The following is an 11,574-nucleotide window of genomic DNA, read 5'->3' as shown; positions in this document are numbered from 1 at the left end:
CTGATCCATAATTCGTATTTCAATGCTCGTTAAAAATAGTGTAATAATTAGAAGGGTAAATAAATCAATTACTCATCAGCTATTCAAAGTTCAATTCGGTAAAAATTTATTTGAATTCATTTAATGAGATTTGTTAAGATAAATAAATTAAATTCAAATTTCATAATTGAATATATTCATAAATTTATGAATTAATTTTTAAATAAAAAAAAAATAATTTTGATATTAAATTTACAAAATTTATATTTAAAAATATAAATAAATATATTAAATATATTTATTAGAATAACATTATAAATGTTAATACGAATATTATAATTTTTTTAAATATATAATTTAATTTTTAGTAAATAATTAAATTTATAATTTATATTTATTAAATTTGTTTAAACTCAATAAAAACTTGAATAAATTCATAAATTATGAATATATACATTAAATAAAATTAGAATGAATCAAATTCAAACATTAAAAAATTCGACTGATTCAATTATATCCCTAAAAACAACTATCGTTATTGTTCTCTTCTCTATGAAAAATAGTTTCAATTAAAAAAAGAGAATTTACCTGAGAATTTATGAAAACAAGTCGTGCCAGTTACACGATAATTTTTTTAAAACAGTTAATTTATTCGCTATGGTTAAAAGTTCTAAATTGTCAATAAAAATAATAAAACATGCACTTAAAATTTCACGATTTAAATATTTATATAAAAACATTGTAATAACTATAATCATTTTCTAATATATTTGATAACACAGAAAGGAGGAAGCTCCAGTTGCATCGGAACCAGCTTCATCCAACTCCTCGACGGCGTCATGTGATCGTTCGCCGGCGCCATTTTCCCCTACCTCGTCGACCTTCCAGAGGCGCGAAATCAGCAGCGGCAGCGCATTTGACATCTCAACACCAAAACCTAGTATCAAACCATTGATAAATCAGTTCGTGCAATCAATGACGAAAATCAAAGATCACATAATAAAAAAATGCAAACACTAGAACCAATTTGTTAATAAATGCGAACAATTTTCGAACATCGTAAGATATTTAAGGACAGGCCATTCTTTCAACCAAATCACAACCAAAAGAGAGTAGAGAAATAACAAAGCGAAAGAAAAAAAAAAGAAGGAAACGGATCGAGAATAGGCGGAAAAATAAATCTTTTGGGTGAAAATGTGGCCAGGTGTAGCCAAAAGAAAGTAGAGAAATAGCAATGCGAAAAAATCGCAACAGGATCAAGAAAAGGCGGAAAATTAAATCTTTTGGGCGAAAATGTGGCCAGCTACTGTGGCTGTCTGTGGACGATGCAGGAGACATTCAAAGCCATCTTCGCCTGGGGAAAACATATCGGCTCCTTGCGGCAGACAGGACCGCAAATCATCAACCGCCTTCTGTTTGACTCTCTTTAGGAGTCGATTACAGAGAGAGAGAACAACGTGGAGCTCACAGATCTAGAAAGAAAAGTAAGCAGGAAATTATCAGCCACCTTTTCTCTAGCGATCGTCGCCTACGATGATTGTTTTTGGATGTCGAGAGGGAAGATGGCGGAGAGAAGGCAGTCGCCGCCGCGAGATGCAGTGAGGTATCTAGGGTTTCATCGAAATCATATCGGCTCCATGCGGCAGCAAGGTTCGTCCCCATAGATCACCAAACGCCTGCTGTTTGACTCTTTTTCGAAGCCGATTATGGAAAGAGGAGATCTCGAAAGGGAGCTTACCGAGTATCGAGAGAGAATCAGAGAGGAGACGTCAGTTACCTTTTCCCCCTGCGATCGCTGCCGCCGACGTCTGCTTTCGGCCTTCAAGGACGAAAATGGGACAGAGAAGCAAACGCCGGCATGAATTCGGAAGGATTTAGGGCTTTTGGAACCTTTCATCGAGTTATGGGTTGCTTTGGGCCGTCCATTCAAGTCTATAATGGACCCCAAATTGGGCCCAGTAGATGGCCCATTAAAAAAAAAAGAAAAAAAAACTTAATTAATTAATTAATAAATACAAGATCAACAACAACACCAACAATTAAATCTTTATCCATTATATTGACATCCATTTTACAGAAACAAATACCAAATATGTTCAGGTTTACATGTATAGCTCAAAAAGTCAATCTGAAGGCATAGATAGATCACAACTATAATTTAATGGATCTATTCATTGAATATTTATCATAATTTTAACGTTGACTGACAACTTAATACAACTCTCCTTCTTTATCCGGACTTAGGACCGGTCATGACCGATCGTCCCAAGGATTGATGTGTAGATCTAAGATTGTATCAAACAGTAATTGCAAGTAAGTTCTGTAATGCTTCAATAATAAATTATTGCAAACAATTAAGTTAACATGGATCAACTAATAGAAGGACCAGTGTAACTCTTAGAAACAGGTCATCAAGGAACAACATCTTATAAGAAATCAAATCGAAAATGGTCTCTTAAATACTTACAGACACTCAACTTGAACCATGAATCCATCTTCTCGTAGGACTGAGAAAGGTAAGCAACAACTGTAATTAAGAACAGATAAAGAAACTATACAATGGTTAGCATATGAGAGTTAATTGAAGAATAAAGATCCTTAATGAGAATCCAGTTTTTTTTCCTTCAAGATACTTCCACTTACCTCTCTATTTCGGTCGAGCTCTGATGATCATGTTGGTAAATAGTGTGGCTGAAAGAAACTATCCAAGGAGTAACATGATGAGTGTAGCAAAAGCTGCTCTTTACTTCATGATGACCAAAGTATCTATAATTAATAAGAATACAAACAACATCTCCAGTGATTGGTAGAAGTAATAGAATCATCATGCATCCCCATTACAAGTGATATTTTGGAGGAAAATATGAGACAAGTAAGCACAAAGAGAATTTGTTCAGTCATAAAGGCCACCTGTGATCAGCAAAAAACTAAGAACGAGTACGAGAGACTTAATTGGAATCCAGAGACAGGAAGGGTGCATGGAAGAATGGAATGTTACAATTCATGAACGCAAGAGAAAAATCCCGCTCCATATTACTATGATAGAGTAACCATTATTGCCGTTGTCAAGCTGTGTTTGGGATTGGCTACAATAACACAAGTTAGTACTAGAAGGAAACGACAACAGATATCAGGAAAATAAATGATAAAGCTATGAGATCTTCTGAGAGTTCCTTCCAGGTAATATTAAAAAATGGTCTTTTACAACCTCATCTTTTTACTGTAGTAGGTTTTTCAAAGATTGTAATTGTAGGAAGTAAATTTACAGTTTAAGCTATCAAACAATCCAATATTCAAACTTTTAACTCTCAATTGTTTCTACAGGTAGCATTATATACAATGGTTTCTTAGAAACTTTGAGAATGATAGTGTTGCTCCTGGTCTATTATGTGTCTAAATGGTAACAATGCAAGCAGTTCAACCTATATACATAAATGGATGTCACATGCTTTAGTCAGAAAAGGTGCGTCAACAGATTAGCAAGTGCAAGCCCAACTATCTCCAAGTATTTTAAGAATTTCTCACACAAAAGAACAACCATTGATATGAAACTTCAGGATGCTACTATTGCAAATCTAATTGATATGAGTTAGGGAAAAATGATTCACAAAATAAATATATTGAAAACTCAGAAAACCAAAATAAAATTTAGATTATAATCCCATAACAATAAAAATAGGCACATGGGACCTTGGAGGGACTTTTTAGGAAATGTAGGGTAATGAAATGGCACAGCCTTTTCTTCAAAAGGAATCACGTTAATAAAACTACTGAAGGAATTCATGCAGTTAATGTTACAGACAGTCACTCCTGCAAATCCTACATGACTTTCATCTGTATCAATCAACATCACTACATTAGTATTCTGCAAAACTGATCTCTAATTAATGCTGTGAACCATGTTAAAGCTTGACATCTCGTGTACAGGTGGAACATGCCTCCTTATGGTTTCCAAACAAATAATAATGAGCCAACATTCCCTCTTTCTGAGGCCGACTTATTTTGATCCACTTCAACTTACCAGTAATATATATAAAAGAATGGTGCTCTACTCCATGCTAATGCTCCAATAGTTATGGAAGTAAAAAATAAAACAATTCTCGAGGTTCTTAAAGATCCACCATAAAAGAATTGACAGAACAAAGTAAACCCTGGAACTGTCTTATTCTTCATTTGATTTGAAGTATATTTTTTCAAGTAGCACTGGCCAATCTTCGCCTAATTGCTGTGGATTCAACTCCATTGCCACCTTAAAATCCTCCACAGACATGGAGTTGCATGTATTCTGCCTTTGTGAGTGCTCTGAAGACACTGGATTATTCTGTACATAAGTATGATTGCCAAGCCGGACACCATTTATGGGGTTGACCTGAGCTTGCTGCTTGAAGTTTGAACTCGGATGGTTCAGCCTTGCTCCTACTAATTCAGCACATGACCTAATTAGGCGGTTCAAATAAGCATCAATGGCTTTATTTAATAGATTAGTGCAGTCCAATTCAACTCCCACCAAGCCATGTGCTTCTGCTATTTTCTCCATCCTTTTCTTCAGAGCCGTAGTGTCGCATAATTCTCCAGAGTAAAAGCTAATGCCGAGACTACAACAGCTAGAATCAGTTACTGAAGTGAAAGATCTTTGTGCCCCACCTACACTTGCAGAACAGAAAGGAATCCCAAGTGGGGCCTGTAGAGGATCTCTCTTGGAGTAAAAGTCAACAGTTTGTCGCAATTCTTTTGCATCCTCCACGGCCACAGCACCAAACGCACCATGGATCTCACGAACAGCTTCAGCTTGATTGCTAGGTGTAATGCATCCTGCCCTTGGTCTCTTCATAGGTGGTTCAGAGAAATCATCTTGCTGCTGCTGCATGGGTCTTTTTAAAGGGGAAGGAGCAAGGAATCCATTCTCTCTAACAGAACTGTTCTCTGATGACACTGAAGATTGAAAAGCAACTTCTGTTCTTCCATTCTGTGTGAGAGAAGCACCAGGATGGTCTTTGGTTCTCTCATCATAGTTGAACAATTTGGCCTTGTGGGTTGGTGTCGGCGAGATGTGCCCATTAGTTAATACAGTGTTTTTTGAAGATGATGGTGCAGCTACATGATTAACTACATTTGCACCATGGGATGGTTTCTTTCCAACAGCCTTAAAAGCAGCCTTATCAAGGGAAATTCTGGGTGGGATTTTCGCCTGTAAAGCATTTGTAAGGATTGCGCGAATAAGTTGATTGTGCAAAGAGATATTCTCCGAACCAAGGATAGGAATGCAGAACTTGTTGAAATCTGACTTGGTCAGCTTTTGAGCCAACAACCCATTCAAAAAAACAAAATATCGCTGTGATCGCTCACGCCCAAGATTTTTAACTATCTGCATCTTGAGATCTTTGGCATTGATCCGGCTGTACTGCAAAGGCTCTGATGTCGGCATCTCTCAGTGCACGGCAGCCATGTAACTTAGAAAATCAACTCTGAGCTACAAAATGCCCTTGTTGTCTTAGAATCGAATAAACTAAATCTTGAGCCGCTTCCAAAATATTGAAGGAGCAAGAACGAGCCTCATCGACCCCATCTCAGAACAAGCTGGTCAAAATCTCAACTTCGTGACCCAAAACCCTAGACCAAAAACGGGGGGAAACTACCACTAGAAGGCATTGTTCCCGAGCTCCAATCTAGTTGAAAGACTCGATCTTGAAGTAAATCGCAATCAAGTCGGGCCAAAACCCTAGAAGAACTGGACCCGACTCGAGAAGCAAAAGATTCCGGGGTCAGGAGCTCGAGAATGATCACATTGCATATTGCCTCCGGAACCCTAATCCGAACTCTGCGATCGGCGAACCGTCTGAAGCGGTGCGTCAGGGCGGGCGGGAGGAGGAGATTTCGAAGCGGAAGCAGAGGAAAAAGGGCAAATAAGGTGAAAACAAAAGATCGAACCTTTGCAGTGGGGATGAGAGTAGAAGCGCCGGAGCTGGCGTCTTGAAGCAAAGCCACGGCGCACGTAGCGATACTACTGCGAGCTTCCTTGACCTAGAAAGGGTTTCGATCCTCTTCCGCCGTCGCTCTCTCCCCCGCTTCTGTAACCAGTGCAGTTCCAATCAATCTCTGCCTCTAAATCATCATCTTCCTCGCCGTTGTTGCACAGACTTCGTCTTCAAAATTGGATTCGTTCGGAAACTCCGGTGAATCGCAGCGGAGGCCAAAAAAAAAAAAAAAAAAAACGACGGCATAAAGAAAAATAAATATATATTATTATGATATTAACCTTTTTTCAAAAATTATTGTTTAAAATTTATTTCATCCTTGAAATATTTCGATGCAAAATATTTACTTGATCCAAATCATTTTAGCCAGGAACGATTTTTAATGAATAATAATTATTTTCTTTTTTTTTTACCTAAACCCTTGCTATTCCTAAAGAAAGTTTATTGTTTATTTAAGGCTTTTAAGATTTTTTTTGAAATATTATTTTTTAAGCATAAGTATTCTCTTTAGGAATTCATATTGTCTTATTAGCGAATGCGAAGAGTATCCACTTTACTTGTCTTCTTTAAAAAAAATTATCCTAAATTTTAATAGGATAATTAAAAAAAATTATATCAACTATTTTATCCATTTCTTAAATTTAACATTTATAAATCATCTTTCTTTAAATTTTAAAAATAAATTATATTTCCTAAATATTATAATTATTATAAAGATGAGAAAAAAATAAATAAGTTGATATATTATATAGTAAAAAATGAATATTTAAATTTAATAAATTTATTTTTTTTTAACTTAAATTATACATTTTAAATATAGCTAGCATGAATGCTCTAACTTCGCCTCTCTATTACACCGTAGCCATACTTTTCGTCACTCATTATATTAGTCATTGTCTTTTCTCTTTTATTTCCCTTTTGGGCTCTATCGCTTATGGCTCATCTCAATGCAACAAGGTCTCGATCGAATGGGCTCAATTTTGGGTCATGACGATAAATCTTAGTGACGATGAAAAATTCCTCACATTCTTTTTATGTTTATTAATTGAATTAATGAATTAAAAAACTTAAAGGTATCACTTGTGCCCAGGGCAGAGTGCGGACGGTGAATACATGACATTTCTGGCATAATGACCAAGGGTGATTCTCAGGAACTGACGACCTGAGAATTTACCCTACCATATATCTATAGCTTGTGTACATATATTTACCTTCCTCCATCACATACTCATAATCGCATAACAAAGTTAAAAAAATAAAAATATAATATTATTCGATTCAATTTTTAAAATATACTAATCATCCCCTGGATGAATCAACATTCGGGTGTGGGACTCATTGATGTCGATGGTGATAATGTCCAAGGTGGCACCAAGGTGATCGAAGGGTTTCCGGAGCTTCAAGAAGTGAGGACTATGCATAGGGGGTGGGGAGGTGCAAGATACTTGACCGGAGTCAAAGTCCTGGTTGTAAGGTAGTGACTAAGTCCTAGTGGATCTAAATATTTAAAGTCCTAGTTATGAATTAGGCATGAGCTAAGTTTTGGTTGGGACCAAACATCAAACTCCTAGACAGAGGCTAGGTGAATCAAGTTCAAATGATTAAGAATTGACAATCAAAATCCTAGCTAGAGGTTAGGTGAATCAGGTTCAAGTGATTAACACTTGGCGGTCAAATTTCTAGCTGGAAGCTAGGTGAATCAAGACCAAATGGTTAAGGCTTGGCAGACAAATTCCTAATTGGGTGTTAGGTGACTCAAGTCCAAGTGTGTAAAATCAGCTGGAGTTTGATTGCTAGGCACAAGTAAAAGTGTATAGAATCAGCTGGAGGTTGATTGCTTAGCAAAACTAAATTAGACGGGTCAAATCTAATCAAATAAGTGCGAGTAACTTTACACTTTATATCATACTCATTACATATAACAACTGTAGGGAAGCATGTTCGGCTGTTTTAGGCAACCGAGTGGAGTATGGGAGTGACTGGCTGATGTTAACTCTCGACGAAGGGATTTTAGAAGGTATAGGCAACCATACAGGGTCCAGGTGACTAGAGTGTACAGGCGATCGAAGTAGCTTCCAGGCAACCGTGAGACAACATTATCAGTAATCTAAGCAAGGCAGTTAATATAAAGTTTGACCCCTGCCCAGGTGATTAGAGGGTGTATGGGCGACCAGAGAGCTTCGTTAACGTTATCTTACAAATAGAAGTTGCAAGCACGTCAGCACCTGCATAGTCGACTGGGAAGGCTCCAAACGATTAGGGGAGTCCTATATATTTGGGGCAGAGCTTGAAGGCATCTCATCTATAAACAATCCACTCTTATCCTCGTGGTAACATTTACATTTGTTTTAGTATCACCTTATTTGTTTTATTATGCTTAAAATTTTTAAAAAAAGCTTTAAGGTTTCTCCACCTAAAAGAAATAAAAACCATATTTTATAACTACTACGTGATTATACTTCTGGTTTGATTGATCAACTTACATGCTTAAACTGTTGGATCGTATAAAATTTTAACGAAAGTACGCAGCGGAAAAATCGAAAGCAGAAAGAATGACACAAGTAGTTTTTACTTAGTTCGAAGCATGTGTCGACTCCTACTCCAAGGCCCACACTCGTTGAGTGCTTTCATTGGGCAATCACTAATAATTCGTAGAATAATTACAGAATTGAAGTACAGGAATTATATATGGAAAACAAAATCGACAATAAAAAATAGAAAAAAGAAACAACACTTTGTCGGAGAGTTTTCACAGTGTCACAGGAGCACAGGAGAGCAGATTGTAAGTTGTTTTTTAGCTCCAGCTTTACCCTCCTTAAATAGGAGGTTCGGGGCGCCTGAATCCTTTTGGATGCCCTGAATATGACGTAGCCGAGCCAATCAGTGATCTCCACGTGGCGATGTGACGTTGTGGATAAAATTGCATTCGGCACGATTTTAATTCATTTCTTAGCAAATTTTTCAAGAAGTGTAAATATGCAAAATATGCAAACGCAAGAGGGAAGGGTGAATTGCCTGCAAAATAAGAATACCCTCCTCAAACTTTTAACTCTAAAATTAGCAGTAATAACAAGAAAATAAAATAAAGCAGAATAACAGAAATGAAAGAAGACTCAGCAATTTTGACTTGGTTACAACTAAGAAGGTTGTTAATTCAAGGCGATTGGAAAGCGCACTAGAAAAGTCTCCTTCTCTGAAGGCAGAGAAGCCTTTTACACACTAAAAGCTCTTACAAGTTGCTAGGAAGTTGTTACAGAGTTGATTGATTAATTTCCTAGCTCCAAGGACCTTTATATAGCTCTTGGAAATCTTATCCCAAATATTAAAGGCGCCTCCAAGAGGGTTGAGGGCGCCTCCAAGCAGTTTGACCAGATAAAGCTCTATCCGGTTGCAAACGATCACGAAAACTGGGTCTGAGGCGCCTCCAATGCCCTTGAAGGCGCCTCGGACTGGTCTGAGGCGCCTTCAAGGTGATGGAGGCACCTCGGACTGGTATGAGGCGCCTTCAAGATGATGGAGGCGCCTCGGACTACATGGTATAAATACTGCCTTCAACCTGCATGGCATAAATAGCTTATAGCTTCTCTTTTTCCTCTTCTTCTGAAGCTCCGATCGCTTGGGTGATTTCGGCCAACCGAAATAGGGCTCACTCGAACCCAATTTCCGACCTTCTCCTCGAGCAGGCTTCCGACCCGGCTTCTCATCCCTCGAATGTCGCGCACGTTCTTCTCGTCCACCGGTGTACTCTTCCGCAGCTCTTTCGTCCTTCGGACGCACCGAGCCCGTCGACTCCCTTCCCGTGCCATCATTCTCGCTAGCTACGTCTTCCGCTCGACTTCCTGCGCTCCTAAGTTCCTGCATACTTAGACATAGAGATCAAATAACAAGCAGGACCTAACTTAACTTGGTTGATCACATCAAAACACCCACGAGGTCCAACAATCTCCTCCTTTTTGATGTGCATCAACCCAAGTTCAAGTTAGGGAAACAAAAATAGACAAACAGTAATTTATAGAAATTACTAAACTTGCAGTTCAAGCATAAGGATTGCAATCGAATTTGCAACACAACTTAAAAATAAATTTTAAGTAAAAACTTTAAAAATTCCCCCTAAACTTATACATATCTTTCTGCCCCTTTTATCATAGCAAAAACAGGGTATAAACATGTTCAAAAAAAATTTCTAAGTATTTTGAAAAAGTTTCTAAGTCTTTAAAAAATTTCTAAGTATAAAATTTTAGACATTTTTCTAAGTTTAAAAATATTTTTGAAGAATTTAAATTTTTTTTTAAAACTTTCTAAAGCATTGTTTAAGTCTAATTTTAATGTTTTATCAGAAAGTTAATTAAACATTTTTATTTCAATATTTTGACTTTCAGGTCGTGGCGAGGCACTAGGCCTTCTTGGTTATTGGAGCAACAACCACTTCCTTAGACAAAACCTCATAAAGAAATTTTAATGTTTAATTTTCTCGCTGAAAGCGCTAAGTCTAAAGTTTTAATTTAGATCAAATGCTCTAATTTTTATACTATGATATTTAAATTTCCATTTTAGTTTATCATAATTACTCAAATCTAAAGTAGGGAAATTTGAACATTCAGAAAATTGTAGTATCTTTTCTATTGTTAGTTTGTCAAAATCCTTTAATTGACAGGTTGTTTCTTTTAACTCACTATTAGTTAATAATTTTTCTAATACCACTTGTTGGTGTAGCGGGTCCAGCAATTCGCCCCCCTCATGTCGGCCCCGTTGCACCAACAAGTGGTATCAGAGTCCGACCACTTCAGACGGACTAACCGCTAACTGAAGCATAAAGATCAAGACGATGGCCAGAGTAAACATTCATCCCCCGAAGTTCGATGGAGACTTCGCTACGTGGAAATGTAAAATGGATGTATTTTTTAAGACCGAATTCGATCAGTTTTTACTTGGTTTGGAACCTTCGGTGATTCCTACTTCAAGACTCAGGTCCCATGAATCTATCAACGGGTAATTCACTAAAAACCTCTTCTGGAACTGCAATAAGAGAAGATCGAATACTCAAGAATCGGAAGAGTGTACCAGGCTACACTTTCCATTTAAATAAATTAAGTATAGGAATCAAATTATGTTACCAAACACTTTTGTAGATGGTCGGCTCGAGCTCGGTGTTTGGATGGCTTCTCGGCAATAGTAAGCTATAGTAGAGTCGTAGCAGGGTAGCAACAGGAAGCGAGAGTATTCAGAAAGCTAATCAGACACATAGAAGCTCGTATATGTTGGTTAAACCTAGGAAAACGTACCGGTTCCACTGTACAAAATTTTTTGTACAAGTGTCGAACCTTTCCTTAAATAACCTATTGTGTTCTTTAGAAGTTAAATAAGGAATCGCAGACGGAACTTAACATCATTGATTCCAAATTTAACTTATCTGTTCTTAATGGTTTAGATTTAAATCGCAAGCGGAACTTAACACTATTGATTCAAATCTACCTAGGTTATTAATTCCATAAATATTAATTTCCAAAATTGGCTTCCAGGACTGCATGGCGAGGTACATGGCCTTCTTGGATATGGGAGCAACCACCACCGCCTAGGCAAAGCCTTTTAAGGAAAGCTAATATTTATTTCCTTAAATAAC

The 11,574-nt window shown here is 37.2% G+C and overlaps 1 protein-coding gene across 8 annotated transcripts; it reads right to left on the bottom strand.

Moving 5' to 3' along the window:
- Window positions 1-667: 667 nt before the first annotated feature.
- LOC122055352 lies at window positions 668-6,186 on the bottom strand. 8 transcript variants are annotated; one of them, XM_042616742.1, is made up of 4 exons: window positions 2,623-6,186; window positions 2,447-2,531; window positions 1,487-1,911; window positions 668-916 (listed from the first exon to the last, which is right to left on the bottom strand). In XM_042616742.1, the coding sequence occupies exon 1, from the start codon at window positions 5,402-5,404 to the stop codon at window positions 4,142-4,144; it is 1,263 nt and encodes a 420-aa protein (XP_042472676.1). In that variant the 5' UTR covers window positions 5,405-6,186; the 3' UTR covers window positions 668-916; window positions 1,487-1,911; window positions 2,447-2,531; window positions 2,623-4,141. The 8 variants fall into 8 exon arrangements, with proteins under 8 accessions (XP_042472676.1, XP_042472675.1, XP_042472678.1 ...); XM_042616741.1 differs by having other exon boundaries at window positions 2,447-2,506; XM_042616744.1 differs by having other exon boundaries at window positions 1,487-1,658; window positions 1,718-6,186.
- Window positions 6,187-11,574: the final 5,388 nt, after the last annotated feature.

Source organism: Zingiber officinale, chromosome 3B, assembly GCF_018446385.1.
Source record: "Zingiber officinale cultivar Zhangliang chromosome 3B, Zo_v1.1, whole genome shotgun sequence".
In the NCBI taxonomy this organism is placed as follows: domain Eukaryota; kingdom Viridiplantae; phylum Streptophyta; class Magnoliopsida; order Zingiberales; family Zingiberaceae; genus Zingiber; species Zingiber officinale.
Note: the sequence above shows the minus strand (reverse complement) of the source record. Positions and strands in the feature narration are given on the sequence as shown.

Coding starts and splice junctions, on each gene's coding strand:
- LOC122055352 (XM_042616736.1), bottom strand. CDS start 5,404: ATGCCGACATCAGAGCCTTTGCAGTACAGCCGGATCAATGCCAAAGAT.